Source organism: Martes martes (genome assembly GCF_963455335.1).
Source record: "Martes martes genome assembly, chromosome: 14".
NCBI lineage: Eukaryota > Metazoa > Chordata > Mammalia > Carnivora > Mustelidae > Martes > Martes martes.
Window position 1 is genome coordinate 657,707 of NC_137902.1, and position 16,788 is coordinate 674,494.

Here is a 16,788-nt window from a genome sequence, read left to right on the forward strand (position 1 = left end):
TCCCTCCGGCCCCTCCCTCCCTCCCTCCGGCCCCTCCCTCCCCGCCCCGCCCCCTCCCTCCCCGCCCCGCCCCCTCCCTCCCCGCCCCGCCCCCTCCCTCCCCGCCCCGCCCCCTCCCTCCCCGCCCCCCCCTCCCTCCCCGCCCCGCCCCCTCCCTCCCTCCATCCCTCCCTCCCCGCCCCTCCCCTTCCCCCGCCCCCTCCATCCCCCTCCCCTCCCTCCCCGCCCCGCCCCCGCCCCTCCCCCTCCCGCCCCTCCCCACCCCTCCCCTCCTCCGTTGTCTCCCCTCCCCTCCCCCCAGGACACCCCCCCCCCCAGCCTCCCTCCCCGGTTCGGGCTCCACCGCCTTCCCGCACCCGCTCTCTTTCCCCACCCGGAGGGGATTCAACGCAAGGAGCACAATCGCACACACCTGTCTTTGTCACTATTTGGAAAAGGGACACAAATTCCTCAGTTTTAGATGCATCGTCTATATTTAATTGTTTTCCCTTAAGCACTAATTCTCTCTTCTGCTTTTTTTAAGCTTGATTTTTAAACATATGGTCATTGTGAAAGCCAAACTCGGCCAGAATTTCACAATGGAAATCCAGAAGTTCAAGGACGAGAGGGAAGATTACCTGGCACACCTGTGGCACCGTCTGGCCTTGAACTCGAGGAGCGCGTCCGGGCAGCTGGTCTGCTACCACAACGCCATCCGGGCCCTGCAGGTCTGGCCGGGGCTTCGGGTGCTTGTGACTCAGCTTCTGGGGTAGAGACGTGCCGTGGAGGGAGGCTGAGCCCCTCCTCGCCCAGCAGAGGACCCAAGGGAGGGCATGTGCCCTTCTGATGAGTCAAGGGCGCTTGACAGACGGCTCTCTTCTGTCGCACCTCCCCAGCGTGGAGGGACGCACCTGCAGGCGGGGTGTCCTGTTCTGCAGGGAAGTCCACCCGAGGAGGGGACGCCTGAGGCTGGACTGGGCTGCGGAGGGAGCAGGGCTCTGCAGCCTTCTGAGACTCCCCACCCCAACAAGATTGGAGCAGACTGGGAGGGACACGGGGGGCAGAATCGGGGGAGGGGAGGTGCCCGGTGCAGAGCAGGTGGGACTCAGGGAAGGACAAGGGAGCCCTGGCAGTGGGGGACTGAGGTTGTCCTGAAGACGCTCCCCGGCCCCAAATACCCGTTCCAGAGAGCATCTCTAGTGTCTCTTTCGTGGAGCACGTCCTGCTGGGAGGGCTCTCCACTGAGCCAGGGTCCCAGGGGTGGGGCGTCTTTCGGGAAGGAGTTAACTGAGACGGGTCAGGACACTGCTGTGTGCGGTCAATGCTGAGTGGTCGGTGAAGACCGAGGTGCCCGTCAGGTTCACTGGGGCCAGGCAGCATGGCCCCCACTGCTTCAGAGAAAGGCACCAGGCTTCTTGCAAAGGCTCTCCATCCCCACTGACCCCAAGTCCCCGCCACCCTTGCTCCCTGGTTCTCAGGGGTACGAGATGTTTTTGGTAAATTCACAAGGTCACACAGCCATCACCACAGTCAACGGTACAGTAGTTCATCACCACCCAGAAACCCCGTAGGTCTGTTCTCGCTGTCCTTCCCACCGCCAGCCCCAGTGAGCCACCAGTCCACTCTCTGTCCATAAGGGTTTTTCTGTCTGGACATGCCACGCAAGTGCAGTCGCACAAGGTGTGTCCCCCGTGACCGGCTTCTTCCACGTAGTGTAAGGTGTCCAGACCTCATGTGTGAGGCCGTGTGCGGGCTTCCGCCTGCTCGGGGCTGCTGGTCTCCCACCAGACGGGTGTTTGTGTTCTTTCCGTGGGGGGCTATTTCCGTGTGGACACACGGTCCCGTTTCTCTTGGGCAGTTACGAGCAGCGTAACTGCGGAGCCCCACGGGGTCTCCCCACCTAACCTTCCAGGACTGCTTTCCCACCAGCTGGGTGGGGGCTCCGGTCTCTCCACGCCCGGGTGACACTGTCACCTGGCCGCCTGGTTCTAGCATCCCGGCGGTGACGGCGCTATCTCATTGCGTTTCCCAGGTGATTGATGCATGTATTTTCATACATGTATTGGCCATTTGTCTATCTTTTTTTGAAAAATGCCTATTCTGATGCTTTGCCCAATTTTTAATTTGGTTATCTTTTTATTGTTGAGCTGTGGGACTTCCTCGTGCATCCTGGGCACGACCCCTTATCAGATAAAAGATTTGTAAATATTTTCTCTCCTTCCGTGTGTTGTTTTTTTTTCAGCCTCCCTCCCCCACCACTTACTGAGACGAGGGCGGGAGCTCAGGGCTCGGCTCCCCTCCATCCACAAGCCTTCCTCCCTGATGATCTCAGCCAGGCTCCTGGGCTGAACGCCCCCTCCCCCCGGAGTCGCCTCCCAGCTTAGTGTCTGGCTTGGACCCGTCTCCCCTCGCCTCGCAGGCCCCACTGCCCGCGCCCCTTCCAAGATGCGATGCGTCAGCCCAACACCCGAAGTCAGACTCCTGCTCCTCGGCGCCCCCCTCCTCCTTCCTGCCTTTCCCGCCCCACAGACGGAGGCCTCCCCTCCACTCGCTGGGGGTCAGGCGTGGGGCGCAGCAGGCGGGAGGCAGAGGGGCCATCGGCCGGGCTGGCTCTGCTCTGGGAGGGCGGGGAGCAGCTCCACTGCCGCGTGCCCTGGTGCGTGACCTCGTCTGCGCGCGGGCCGGGCTCTGGGGATGCCGGCTGGACGGAGCAGCGTCTTCCCTGACCCTGGAGCGCTGCTGAACCGCAGAACCCCCCAGAGCCTCCCATACACGTTTGAAGGCCCGTCTGGCCCGTCTGAGGAAACAAAGCTGCGCACGGACCGAAGACAGCCCGACTGAGGAGGCCGGGGGGCCGGGAGGGGCAGGCGGGCACAGGCCGGGGACTGGAGGACCCAGAGAGACTGTGCCAGCTTTGGTCTTGGGACAAAACTATGAGCGACAGAAAGATTCTAACGAGATGTGGGCGGCAGATGTCCCGCTAGTGGGTCCTGCCACGTGGAGGCGGGGTGAGGGCCCACCACTGGCTTCCAGAAAAGGAAGCAACGGACGCCGTCCGTCTCAGCGTTCGGGATGCTGCGTAGTAAGCGCGTCTAAGTAAGTAAGTAAGTAAGTGAGCGCATGCAAGTAAGCGTGTCTCTTCTGCCCTTTTTTGCTTCGTCCCAAAGAAGCCAGAGAACGAGTGGCAGAAGGTTGAGTACATCCTGGAGCTCAGCGAGTGGCTGTACCACAAGCAGTTTCCCATGGAAGACGTGACTTTCCACCTGAAATGGGCCGTGGACATCCTGATGCTGATCACCCCGGCCAGGGACATGCCTGAGGGGGCAGGTGAGGGTGCGGTCTGCTCTGAGTCGGGACCGGCCCGGCGTGGACGTGTCCTCGCGGCCTCCGCTGGGACAGTATCCCTGAGGCCAGCCCGGCCCCTGACGGCAGGGATGCCTTCTAGAAGGACCCGGTCAGGACAGCTCACGGCTGGGGCACCCCTGTGTTGCAGAGGAGCTACTATCCACTCAGGAAGCCCCAGAAAGCACGGTGTCCAAGGACATGGGGACAGTCCCCGTGGAGAAGCTCCGGAACGTGAGACAGCTGGAGGCGCTGGCTCGGGCCTACACCCTGCTGGCGCTGATGGTGTCCCCGAGCGCCGCTGACTACGAGGACTATTGCCTCCTGGCCTACGTGTGCCTCAGGCGCATCTGGCAGGTGAGGCCCCAGGCTGCTCGCTGCCCTGTCCCCAGCTCCTGGCAGGAGCCGACACCTCCCCCTGCAGCCCACGGGCCTCGCCGGCCGGTGCAGCCCTCAGACTACAGCCCTCCCCCCACTGCAGTGGCCGGGGACACTCTTCTCTGAGACACACCACCACCCGGGCCCGTCCACCACGAAGTGCCCCAGGGCCACGGTGTGTGGAGGGGACAGCCAGCCCATGCCTGCCTCTGCCTGCCCCTCGGCACCCTGGCATTCAGCTTCCAGAACCCTCTTCTGTGCATCCCCCGTCCCCACCATCTCTTTACAGGGCCCTCCCAGGGCAGCTCTTGGCGCCTCTGGTTCTCGAGGACATTTGAGGGCAGTGCCCCTGAACCTCCCAGCAATGTGCCTGGGGGACAGTGGGACTGTCACCCCTTGGCAGTGGGAAGAATGAGACAGACTGGGAAGGCATCCTTGGTCTTCAAGATGCCCCAGCCCGCTCTCCCACCATCCACGAAACAAGGATTCTTTAACACTTCTTTCAGGAGAACAGCTGAAATTTCTACGTGTTCTTAATTAGAGACATTAACTCACTTCCTGGAGGTGACCTTGGAGGTCAGCTCTGTGTCCCCGCTGGTCCAGCATCCTGGAGACTGCAGTGTCCCACCCACTGAGGGACACTACAGTCCCCTGTGCTTGGGGCAGGCTCACTGGTGTGGCCCTGGTGCCCGAGTAGACACCAGGTTGCCCCTCAGAGCCGTAGGACCACTAGCCGCCCCTCAGATCTGAGCAGGTACAGGCGTGTGTGCGCGGCGGCTCTCAACGCTGCGAATCCGGATTTCATTTTCCGCAGGTGTCTTTATTAACAGCAGGAAAAGCAATTTCAGAAAGTAAAGTTCTAGAAGCAGCGGTCAGCTCACATTTGTTATCGCCTAAAAAAGAGAAGGAGAAGAAGAGGGACCGAGACCCCAAGCAGGTACCGTGTGCACATTCGAGTGCGGGACCGTGTCTGGGCCCCCCCAACAGCGGAAGGCCAGGGCCACAGACTGGGTCCACGTGGCTGGGCCTGGACGCACCCAGACTGTGGGGCCTGATGGAGCCCCTGCCCCTCAGTGTCCTCTTCCGTAAAGTGGCGGACACCCCCGGGCTGTTAGGAGGGTGACCCTGGACACGCGTCTTCTCTCTGGTCGCAGGCGTGTGGGTGGGAGGCCGGCTCTCTGGAGCAGAGGGGAACGCGCCGGCATCCCGGGGCGGCCGTGCAGAGCGGGCCTCCCCCCGGGCTCCGGCACCATGTCCTCCGAGCCCGGGGTGGCAGGCGCTGGGCTCCCCGGGAAGACTCTGGCCGTGCGCACGGCCAACAGCGTCCGCTTTGCGCTCTCGCAGGTGATGTCAGAGCGCGTTTCACTGTGACAGTGAATGTGGCTGTGGTGTGGGTCACAGGGAGGGCGGCCACGAGCAGAGGTGCCATCGGGGCGGGGGGGGGCCAGATCCAGGCAGCGCCGGGCCCCCGAAGGCAGTGCCGTCTCCGGTCCAGCCCCCGCCGGCTCGGGCTGTGCGGGATTCCGAAGCAAGTCCCGGCTCCCTGCTTCGCAGCCGCAAACCGCCGCCGCGGGCGAGCAGCTCCGAGACGTGCCGGCCGGCGTGGAAGAGTGGGCTTCCTACCGCTGCCCCGAAGGAGTGATGTCGCTGTTCAGACAGGATAGCAGCGACTTTACCATTAACCCGTCAAGCATCCAGAAGCCGGTAAGGCGACTTGGAGGGGCGGGTGCCGGCCGGCATCCCGAGCCCCTACTCCCCACCCTGTGGCCGTTGTGCCATGAAGTACATCCAGAAAGAGGGGACATAAGCAGGGCCTGGCTCGGTGCCTAGTTGAGGACGCACCCGTGTGTGGCCTCCCAGGCCTCTGCCGTCCCGGCCGCCACCGTGCCCAGGCGACCGCCAGTGTCGGTGGGAAACACGTGCTCCCTCTCGTCGTGCAGTCCCCTCCCCGCCGGGAGCACGCCCGGATGCGGAAATGCCGCCGGGTGGCCCTGTCTGTGGCTGCTGTGGCGGGGAGCCACGGCCGTCCCCCCGTCTCCGGCTCCGACCCCGGGGCCCACCTGGGTAACCCACAGAAACACTCCCTCTCTGGATTTTCGCCGACCACGCTGGCAAGGAAACCGTTTGTGTGAGGTCCCAGGGGTTAGACCCGATGACCGGGGACCTTCATCGCCCACCGCCTTCCTCCTGTCTTTTGTGCTTAACAACGTGGGGATCGCCCTTGTACCCCTCCCGTGTTTGGGTTCGCTCGCCCCGTCTCGTCTGTGTCTCCGTCACCTGTTGGCTTTCACGGCTGTGGAGCCGTCCCACGGCCCCCGGACTAGGCCACAGTCCGCTTGTCCATGCGACACTGGGTGACACTCGTGTTGTCTCCACTCAGTGGCTTCACACGCGAAGCTGCTTTGAGCGTTCCTGACGGAACCCGTGGCCGTGGAGCGTGGGTTTGGCCGACCAGGTCACCTCTGGCCAAACGGCCTTCCGAAGCGGCGGAGCCAGCGCCGTGCCCCCTGCAGCGGGCGGGAGGGCTGTCGTCCACGCCGTGCCGGCCTCGCGTGCTTCCCCGTCCTACCTGGGCCGTTCAGAGGAAGCATGGCCGCACCTCACTCTGCCTTCTGGCCCTCGGATGTCGTCTCTGTGGCCTTTCCAGTCTGTTGCCCGCGTTTTACTAAGGCTTCTGTCTCTTTCTTACTAATTTGAAGGAATCCTTAACCTTCTCTGGAAACCGCACTCCGACAGCGTACGAAGGGCCCGTCACCTTCCCCTCTTCACCGGGCTCTCCTGAGGTCTTCTCGTGACTCGAGATTCCCTGTTCATGTGATAAAATTAGATCTGCTCCTTTGTCACGAGGACATCGTGGGTCCTGTTTGACAGGACCGTTTCCCTCTCCAGAGGTCGTGAAGACACCCACTTACAGCGTCTTCCCGAAGCTCCTGGGGTCTGTGCCAGAGTCACGCAGGCCATCGCCTGAGGCTGGTGGGTGTGGTGTAGGGCGAGGGCAGCGCGGGCTTCCAGATCTGGGTATCACAATGTTCCGGCCCGTCAGTGGGAAGAGCGTGCGTCCGTCTTCTCTGCGGAGCCACGTTTGCCCTGCGACCGTGTCCGCGCGCGCCCGCCCCTCACGGCCGCGATGCCTGAGCCTCGCGTGACCTCACCCCGGTCGTCCAGAAGGTCCCGGACGTTCCTTCCGTTCTCCTTGCATCTCCGCGCGCGCTCTGGAGTCCGCGGCTGGGGCCCGGCTCGTGACTGCCCGGTCTCCGGGTCGGCCGCCGGCTCGGGGACAGCGGACGCCCACAGCCCTCCGTCGCCGCCGGCTCAGGCCTTCCTTCGACGCGTGGCGGAGGGCGCGTTTCCTGTGTGGGGCGCAAGCGCGTGTCCCGCGGGTTTCCGCGTATTCGACGTCTTTGATCCTGTTGCAAATAGGCCTTTCTGGGTCATGCTTGAGCGCCACATCAAGTACAGAAATACGATTTTGTGAAACTTTTAGTAATCGTGGTGACGTATCTGTCACGTCTTCTGGATGTCGTGCGGGACCGTCGCTCCGTCTGCTGCCCTTCTCCGGACCCCGTCATCCCGCTCTTCACTCCCTCACCGGGCCCCGCGGGTCCAGTTCCGGGCAGGTGTGGGAGAGACGCCGGGCATGGCACACGGCCTTGCCGCGCCGCCGACTCTGACGGGAGGGTTGGCGACACTTGCTGGAGGTGCGGCGGCTGTTTGCTGTGGTTCCGGGGGGACTCGTGACCCGCCAGGAAGTTTCCTGTTGCTTGTTGCTCAGAGCTGAGTCGTGAGCGGCTGCAGCTGGCGACCGCGCGCCTCTTTCCACCTGTTCAGGCGATGACGCGGCTCCTCCTTCGTTCTCCCCGTTGATCACGTTGATCTTTTGCCGATGATTATCCGGAGACGATCAATGTGGCTGAAACATATTATTTGTCTCCTGCATAATTGCGTTTGTCGCTTTGTGGCGTTGGTGTCCACAGTCATCGCCCCTTCGTCCAGCGCCCGTGTCAGGATTTGGTAAAAAGTTATCCAGATTCTGAACCGTTTCCTGTTCCCAGCCGGCCCCAGACACGCAGCTTTTCCACACCAACGTCCAGCTCTCCTGCTGCCTGTGGACACCCGCTGGGTGTCCCGTGAACTCACCCAGTCCCGGCACAGACCACCCAGGGTTGGTGGGTGTGGGCTCCCCGGCCTCAGAGCCCAGGCTCTCAAGGCGGCCCCCGCGTCTACAGTGTCGGGTCCCTAGGCCGCCTGCACTGCCGTCTGATGTGGCTGCGCGTTGGAGGTTCCCGGGACGCCCCTCTGCAGGGTTGACGATTTGCTAGGACGGCTCACGGAACTCAGGGAAACACCGTGTTGTCTAGATCACCGGGTTGTTAGAAAGGACGCAAGTGAGCAGCCAGGTGAAGAGGTCCGCGGGTCGAGGTCTGGGCGGGTGCCGAGCGCGGGAGCTCCTACGCGCCTGGCTCCGGGGGCGCCGCCCACGTGTGGATGTGTTTGCCACCCGGACACGCGCCACGCTGCTCCGTTTAGGGGTTTTAGGGAGGTTCCGCGACCCAGGCGCCAGTGAGGGAATCTTTGGCCGTTGGTGACTTCTTCCACCTCCGGCCCCTCCCCATCCCCGGCCCCAGGGGACGGGACCAGACCTCCAGCCTCTGGTCACAGGGTTGGGTCCCCGGCACGCAGCCCCCATCCCGAGCTGTCCGGGGACCGCCTGGAGTCACCTCGCAGGGGCAAACTCAGCTGCTCGAAAGGGCCTCCTGGGTCTTGAGGTCGCAAGGGTTGTCGGAGCTCGGTGCCAGCAGTGGGGACAGAGGCCAAGGGTCCGTGTCCTTGTGGGTCACAATGTCACACTGACCTTTTTGTTGGTTAGGAAGTGTCTCTTCCCCCTCCTTTTTCTTGAAGAGCTTCGTGCTTCTACTGATACTTATTTTTTTTTGAAGTCTGGAATGTGACAAAATACCAGTGGTCTTTTATTTATTCTGCCCATTAATAACTAATATTTGAGAACATTTTAATGTTAATGGAACATGATCTAAGAAAAGTTCAATTTGTTTACGTTTCAATATTAGGGTATTAACAAGAGATAATAAAAATAATTATGGTCAAAATTACTACATCAAAACAAACAATAAATGCTTGATATTAGTCTACGTACAATGTAGTTTTTGGCGTAAAGTTCTTTGTAAGAGAGAACACTAGATTCACGTCGCTAGTGGCGACACCTCCCGCTGCTCGGGCGGCCGCTTCTCGGTGTCCCTGTGCGGCGGCTCTTAGCATACTTGTCTGCGGCCGTGGGAATGGAGTGCAGTGGAGAGGCACTCGCCGCCCCCGTTCTAAGTAAGAGCACCTCACCGACTACCGTAGAAACGGGGAGGCAGACAGGAGCGCAGCTGCCCCGAGTGTTTGAGGCCCATCGGTCAAGCCTAAAGAGTCGGTCAAGGCTCGGGGGTAACAGTTCGCACAGGAAAGAGCGCGAAGCCGACCTGGGGGCCTGAGAAAATAACAAAACCACAAGTCGCTCTTTCTGGCGATGGCGACGGTGTCCTTTCTACCATTTTCTCTGTGACTTTGGACAATCTTTGCTGGCCTGGGGGCAGGAGGGGTGCGTGGGGCCAGGACATGTGGGTCGCCACCACGGATGGCCCCCACCTTTATTTTTGTTTATTCTTGGGGAGGTTTGTAAAAGATTATTTGTTCTTTCTTCTGTAAGTTCGGGAGAGGTCCCTGGTGGGCACTTCTGGACCTTTTCTTCTTTGTGGGAAGGTCGTAAGTTATGACTCAGTTTACTCTGTAGTTCAAGAGCTTTTCTGATTTTCTGTTTCTCTTGTAATTTGGTGGATTCTGTTTTTCTAGGATATTTCCACTTAATATAAAATTTCAAGTTTGTAAAATAATGTTGTTCTTAATGTCCTTTCATTATCTTGTAGTGTCCGTAGGGTCTGTAGGGTGTGTGCCTTCCCACCCCTGCTTCCTGACCAGCCTCACCAGGAGTTATCGGTATTAATCTCTCAAAGAAAACACGTGTTCTCCGGGCCACCCAAAGCCACTGGCTTTTGGGAAGTCCCTGAGACGGCTGCTTTGCATGTAGATCACCCTGAACCCTAAGGTGCAGCAACAAGCAAACAAAAACCAGAAGCGCCACCCAACCTCCCAGCCGCGTCTCGAATCCTCAGAAACCCCCAGGACAAGTGCACCCCAATGTGGCTCACTTCTTGAGATCCCGTTGTCTTCTGGCCCAGTAACTCCCCCAGCACCACCCAGTGTCCTGAGCTCTAGGCGTGTTGCCAAAACACTTGGTGCAGAGTAATAATTATGTCAAACCCAGTCTGTCTTTATGAGTATGAGTTGTTCTCTACCTGTACCCATTGTTTAGGCAGTTATACGTGTTCATAGAGAGATTCTGTTTTCAATGGGTCAGCAGTTTCTAGCGGAAGAAATCTAACAGAAACATTAATTTGAGTAAATATTTAAATGGATTGTTTCTTGTGAGGACTTCAACTGTATTGGGTGTGGGCGATTATGGGTGATCGCACGTGACAAGATGAAAGCTAAGAATGAGGGAGAGAAGGGGCAGAGCACATCGTCCACTCACTCAGCAAACACGGCTCAGTACCGGGTGTGCGTCGGGACCCGTGCGTGGCGTGGAGAAGGGCGGAGGCAGCTGTCGAAAGACCTTATGAGCTGGCGGCCGGCCGGCCCTCCCGTCCTTGACCTGACACGTCTGTTGTGTGTTTACGTAGACGTACACTTTGTACTATCTGGACCATCTGGTCAGAGCCCTGCAGAAGCTGTCCCTTCACGAGCTCACCGTCCCGCTGCTGCAGCTGGGCGCAGCCATCGCGGCCGCTGTGGTGGACAGCAAGAGCCTCGGAGACCTCTACCACCTGCGGTCAGTACGGCTGATGCACGTTCAGGGAAACTGGGGAGCACTTGGGAGGCCAAAGGGGAAAACTCCAAAGCAATGTAAGAGAAACAGCATTTCCAAATACTAATTCTGTGGTTGGCTAATTCCATAAGTAATAGCCCAGTGATCTGTAAAACCAAATTAGCATACTTGATCATGAAAATACTCTTTTTGTTTTAAAATTTCGACCTGGTCCTTAAGGGAAGATCGTTGTTGTAAGGAAGTGTACGCTGATGTATTAGAATGAAGGGCCGCTGTGTGCTCTCCAATCATCCAGAAAAAATATTTACAGGGTGGGGGGGGGCAGGGAGACAACCAGAGAAGCAGGTGCGGTGAGCGCTTGTGCCCAGGGCTCTGGGCGAGGGACGTGCGGTCGGGCTCTGTAGTGCTCGGGCAGCTCTTCTGAGAGCTTGAAACCCTTTCCCACGACACCGTTTCATGCCGGAACCGAAGCAGACCTTGCCCTTGTCGCGGAGCTCAGGGCCCCGCCCGCGGCGCCTCATTTTTCCCTCCGAGGGTGACCTAGACGGTGAGTCCGGGTGGAGTCCGGTGTGTGAGTGAGTGTGGACATTCTTCCCGCCTGAAGTTCGCAAGAGGCACCTGTGTCCCTTTGCTTAGGTCTGAACATTACTGAAAACATCACTCAATTATACGTTCCTTTCTCATTTACCAGTTTTTACGGGGCACACTGAGCCCAGTGCAGCCCGACCCTTACCCACGCGTCCCGTGTGACCGTGTGCTCTGTCTTCCCTCCCTAGACTTGCCCTTGCTTGTTCCGACTTGAAATTGAGAGAAGCAGCCACCTACCACGAGGAGCAGGCCGGGCGGACGCACATCTACAGTCTGGAGCAGGCGAGGTGCCCCCCCCAGCCCCCTAGCCCCCGAGGTCCCGTCCCGCCCAGGGGACACCCGCTCGCCTGTAAACAAGGAAGGATTCGGCCGACACGGAGCTGCTCCCGGCTGTGTCCTCTCCAACCCCAGGCCCATCCCGCATCACACACAGCCGGACAATGGGGGCAGGAGGACACTTGGCCTGGGCGGGGGGGGGCAGTGCCGGGGGTCGGGGGCAGCACCGGGGGCCGTCATGGGAGTTTTGTGTCATCTCTGTGAACACACGAGTGACCGGTGGCTGTTTTAATTTGCATTTCTGGATCGCTAATGACCTTGAACATTCCCAGATATTTGCTTTTGGCCATTGCATTTCTCTGGCCCGTCACCTCTGTTCCTTCCATTAGCTGCAGAAAGGAAATGGCCTTGAGAGAGGAGAAGAACAAGGACGCGGTCTTAGACGACAGCAGGCCGGCTCCGGCTGAGCCCGCACCTGCAGTGTCGCCCCCGGAGACGAAGCCCCTCGTGGCCCAAGACAAGGTACCCTCGCTCTGCTGGCAGCACCGTGTCCCTAGTCCCGCAGGGCAGCGCCGAGGCCACAGCTCGGCCCCTTCGTGGGACGAGACTTCACCGGCAGCTGTGTACAGACCCTCGTGCCGGGTTCCCTGGGAAAGCCGGGGTGTGTCCCCTCCCCGTGCGCCCTGGGTGTCTCTGGGGAAATCGGGGCTACAGATCACCTCCGAGTGCACCCACCAGGGGCCCGGGCAGGATTCAGAGAAGACGGGTGGGGGCAGCACAGAGGGAGTCCCGGAAGGGTGGCCGAGGCCGGGGCGGTTGGAGAGTTGCCCCAGAGAGCTGACCACTGCCCACACGGCGGGATCACTGGTGTGGGCTCGCGCCTCAAGAAAAGCAGCCGTCCGGCCACCACGCTCCGAACACCTGTCACCGCGGGGCCGCCAGCCTTGGGCCTCCGTTTGCGAGCCCCTGGCGTCAACCATCTGCGAGGCGCGGTAGGAACGTGCCAGGCCCTCGTGTGTCTTGATGAATTCAGGGGCTCACTGCCACCTCACACGCCGGTCCGGGTGCCACCTGGTACCAGAGACCGGGGTCACAGAGCGCGGGGCAGCGGCCGGAGCAGGGGCAGCACAGGACCTGCTCTGACACCCCTGCGGGGGGGCTGGCGGGTGAGCAGGGACGCTGTCCCAGGAGACCGCTCGCGGCAGAGGCTGGGGGCCCGGCCCGGCGGGAATCATGGACGGCGGGCGGCTCCCGCCAGCCTCCGGCGCACACCTGCCGCCCCGCCTTCCAGCTGCTGAAGGTGAACGGAGACTCCGGGAGGGGCCTGGAAGGGACGTCCTTCCCCCAGCTGTGGATGCTCAAAGCAGACGTGCTGCTGGAGATGGAGCTGTACCAGCCCGCGAGGCTGCTGCTGGCGGAGGCCTGCCTGGCCTTCCAGGTGAGGGGCCGCCGGGCCCCGGGTCCGGGCGGGGGGCGCCTGCGCACCACGACGGCTCTCTGGGACGCCGCAGGCCGTCCGCTCGGAGGCTGGCTGGCCTCTCGCCGTTCTGCAACGTCCATCCTGGACTCGGATCTCAGTCTCTGCCCTTTGCCTGTGGTTCCTCTGGTTTTCGTTCAGTCTGGGGAGAGTTTGCTGAAGTCCTTGCTTCCTGCGGCGGCTGCGGGTCTGACCCCCCGGGTGTTTCCTGATGTCGTGTGCGGGGCTGAGAGACCGGAGGGCTACTCCTCAGCTGCGGGCCCAGCCCCGGTGTCCGTGGTCTCTCGGGGGGCCTCGCTGGAAGCCTGAGGATTTCTGAGCCCCCAAAAGGCCTGCACTCCAGCCTGCCCGTTCAGGCCTTCGCTTAGCCCCCAGCCCCCCATCAGCCCTGTCTGCTGCACTCCTTGGACCTGCCCTGCCCCGGGCACACATCTTCAGACGCCCCCATAATTGGCGTCTAGTGCCCGCAGCTGGAGGCCCCAGAGCCCCAGCTGTGTCCTCCTGCACTCTGTCCCCCGTGTGTGCGTCCCTCCCCACAGAGAAGGGGGTGCCCGGGACGGGCGGTTCTATCTGCGTCCGACTCAGGGAACCACATTCACTGGGGGGCAAGGCAAAGCTACAGGACCAGACGGGCTGTCACTGGTTTTAAAGGACTCCAGAGAGAGAAGGACCTATTAACAGCACAGAATTCAAGGCCGTGGGAGATTCGGGCCGTGGGCAGGGCGCTTGTCCGGCACAGATCGCTGTGTGCGGGCCAGACAGCGGAGGGGCAGGGCGGGGAGCAGACGGGGGAGCGCCCGGGCGGGACTGGGAGGCTGCACACTGCTGGCGATGGCCTCTTCCGCGGGCCGAGGAGCCGACCGTCAGAGAGCTCCTGGGGAGTGTCCGTGCCCAGATGGTGGCTGGGGCCCCTTTGCGTCCTCCAGACGCCACACTGCTGTCACGTGTCCCACACGTGTGGACGGCGCCCGCGGGCTTTTCCTTCCTGCCCTGAACCACGTCTCTGTGGGGCCGGAGCAGTCAGAGCCTGGCGACGTCTCCCTGGGGCGTCTGCCCGCCCCGGCCCCTGCGTCCATCCACAGCAGTCCGCCGTCCGCCTCTCTGCTGTGGCTGCCCCCACCGCCCCCACCAGCGTGCCTGCCTCCTGTGAGCGCCTTGCTCTCCTCGCCTCCAGCCTGCGCTGGCTTCTGGGACCTTGGCTATTGGGACCACGGGCCCCAGGCCCAGCAGGCCCCCCTTCAGTCTCTCTGAGCTCGCTGCTCTGTCCGGAGCCGGCCACCGCGGACTCCTGCCCTTCCCGCCTGAGCACTCAGCGTCCTCCTGCCCGGGTGGGGTTCAGAGGCCCACAGCACCCTCACCGCACGCCCAGGCCGCCTGCGACCGTGTGTGGTGGACGGGGGATGAGGCAGCCCTGGCTGGCTTGGGTGCAAATGTCTGCCGTCGTGGCCTGCGTCTGGACGGCGGCTCCCAGGAGGGCACTGGGGACTGCTGCCAAGGGAGGGCTCGGGGACCCCAGAAGTGGACATTAGCACACGCAGAGGCCTCAAGCCCACCAGCCCCGGGCCCCAAGGGCCCTTCAGAGGTGAGGGAGCTGCCCAGTGGCCACTGTGTGGGGCGAGGCCTGGTGCCCGGAGCTGCTGTCACGCTGTCCCACTCCCGCACCCTCTCCTCACACATATCTGTGTTTCAGGAGCTTGGTGACCCTTGCGCGGAAGCAAAGTGCCTGCACCTTCTGGCACAGCTGGCCAACAAGGAGAAAAACCACGCACAGGCCCTGAAGCTGGTAGAGCAGGCCCGGCGTCTGGGGGGCGACGAGGAGTTCTGGTACAGCTCAGCGCTGACCCTGGCAGACGCGCTCCTGGCCAAGGGAGGCGAAGGCAGCAACGTGGTGGTAGGGCCGCCCCGGCCCTCGGCGGGTGGGGGTGGGGGGTGGCGGGTCCCCATGGCCCGGAGCCGCCCGCGGACGTCAGCGCCCCGCCCTCCCCAGGCCTGCCGGGAGTTCCAGAGAGTCATAGACGTCTTCAGGGCCCTGCAGAGGGAGAGACCGAACCGAGCGCCCGTCCTGGAATTTATGAGCGCAGACCTGGAGGCCAGGTAGCTCTCTGGGAGGAAAACTGTGAATTCGCACAAAATCGGGGCTGACCGCTCCTCACGCGGCTTTGCAGGCCTTGAGGTGCAGAGAGTCACCGACACCCCTGACCCAGCCGGCCTCCTCCGAAGCGGAGCCTTCTCCTGGGGACCCTTGTCCGCAGCCCATGGCCCCGGGAGGCGGGGGGCCCCGGGAGGTCGTCAGAGCCTGACCCTCGGCCCTCTGGCGCCCGGGGGCAGCGTCTCGTCCTTTCCAATGTGCCTTTTCCTCGGGACAAGGATGCAGGTGGCTCGTCTGGTTCCTACATTCTCTGGGGACACGTCTGAGCTGCCCGCAGGGGTGTGTGGACCCCCGTGGGGTGAGGGGCAGGCACAGCCCCAGCAGGGGTCTGGCCGTGGGGCTTTCTCCGCCCCCCCCCCGTCATGGTGTGGACCTTTGTCCTGTGAGCATGTGCCTCCGTGGGGTCTGTCCTGTCTGGGTCGGTGGCAGGCACTTTGGGTAACGAGCTCGGAGGCCGGCGCTCGCCTCCTGGGCTTAGGGGTCCTTCAGGTGTTTGGTTTCTTTGTGGCAGTTAGCCTTCTTCTAGGAAATTGTGAACTCTGGGTTTTGGGTCGCGTTGGTGTGTCTGTTTCTGGGCTCTTTCCTGCAACGTCACAGTCTTTGTCACAGGTCTGTCCCCTGCCCGTGCCCGTGGCCACGCTTCTCCTAGGTCAGACTTGTGCATCACCTCCCGCTGACCTTAACAAAGCAGCGGCCGAGGCTCATCCTCGTTGTTTCCCCTTGTTTCCACCTTGTGTTTGTTCAGTTCTGGGCTCTCTGTCTGAGGGCCGGTCCACGGGTTCGGGCTCCCGCGGCTCCAGCCGTCGGCACCCGCACGTCATCCTGGGTCCCCGCGTGGGTTCCTGCCGCTGCGCCACAGGAGGGCGGTGCCGGGGCAGGACAGACGGTCTCGCGGTGGAAGCACGTGGCCCATGTGCTTTCTGGTCCGCGGGAAGCGCGTCCCGTGTCGGGGTGACGCGGGCCAGACTGCGGTGGCCACATGGGACGGTCTGCGCCGCCCGCAGATGTGTGAGCCTCCGGATCAGGGCCGTCGAGGAACTCGCTGGCTGTGAGCCTCCCGAATGCTTGGTTCTGCTGACCGAGCTGCACGATCGTTTGACGGAGATTGAGAAAAAGCTGGCCGCCTGGGGCTACAAAGAGAAGTGTGTGGACATAAAACTAGAGCGCGCAAAGATAAAGAGGTGAGCAACCCTGCGTGGGGGCCCCCGGGGTTGGGGGCTGAGGGTCTGTCCCTGAGCTCCCGCCCCCTAGCCCCCGCCCCCCTGCCCCATGTCCTGACCCCGTGCCCGGCTCTCCTCCTGTCTCAGGACTCCTCGGGCCCCCTTGTGTCCCAGCAGAGCCTCCTCCTGGCCCTGTGGTCGGCTGCACATCCCTCCAGGACAGCGGCATGGGGGGAGGGGGCGTCCGTGCTCTTGTCCCGCCCCCACGGTGTATCTCAGCAAACACGGCGGACATGTGCCTCCCAGCTCCACACACACCCCCACAGTGTTCACACTCTGGTCACGCTCGTGCAGAAACACATCACACCCGTGTGTGCACATTACCTGTGGTCACTCACAACCACACACACCTCGGCCCCGTGTGCCCCTGCACGTGCACGTGCCCTCGCTGGCCCTGCAGCCGCTGTCGAGGTCCCTCGTGCAACCTCTCAAAGTCCCCACTGTCTTCGAGGGCAGGGGCTGACCCAGAGACAGAGGAAGGAGGCCGAGCCTCAGC

The 16,788-nt window shown here is 62.1% G+C and overlaps 1 protein-coding gene across 1 annotated transcript in view; it reads left to right on the forward strand.

Annotated features, from left to right (window-relative positions):
• CFAP46 (cilia and flagella associated protein 46) overlaps nucleotides 1–16,788 on the forward strand; it is a gene marked incomplete at its 5' end in the record, with an annotated part of 91,481 nt that overhangs the window by 47,272 nt on the left and 27,421 nt on the right. Inside the window, 12 exons of the mRNA XM_080823705.1 lie at nucleotides 524–707; nucleotides 3,147–3,306; nucleotides 3,473–3,678; nucleotides 4,514–4,636; nucleotides 5,254–5,403; nucleotides 10,437–10,585; nucleotides 11,359–11,457; nucleotides 11,836–11,968; nucleotides 12,738–12,884; nucleotides 14,614–14,814; nucleotides 14,911–15,017; nucleotides 16,077–16,253. Of these exons, the coding sequence (XP_080679831.1) occupies nucleotides 524–707; nucleotides 3,147–3,306; nucleotides 3,473–3,678; nucleotides 4,514–4,636; nucleotides 5,254–5,403; nucleotides 10,437–10,585; nucleotides 11,359–11,457; nucleotides 11,836–11,968; nucleotides 12,738–12,884; nucleotides 14,614–14,814; nucleotides 14,911–15,017; nucleotides 16,077–16,253 (1,836 nt within the window). The remainder of the gene's footprint in view (nucleotides 1–523; nucleotides 708–3,146; nucleotides 3,307–3,472; nucleotides 3,679–4,513; nucleotides 4,637–5,253; nucleotides 5,404–10,436; nucleotides 10,586–11,358; nucleotides 11,458–11,835; nucleotides 11,969–12,737; nucleotides 12,885–14,613; nucleotides 14,815–14,910; nucleotides 15,018–16,076; nucleotides 16,254–16,788) is intronic.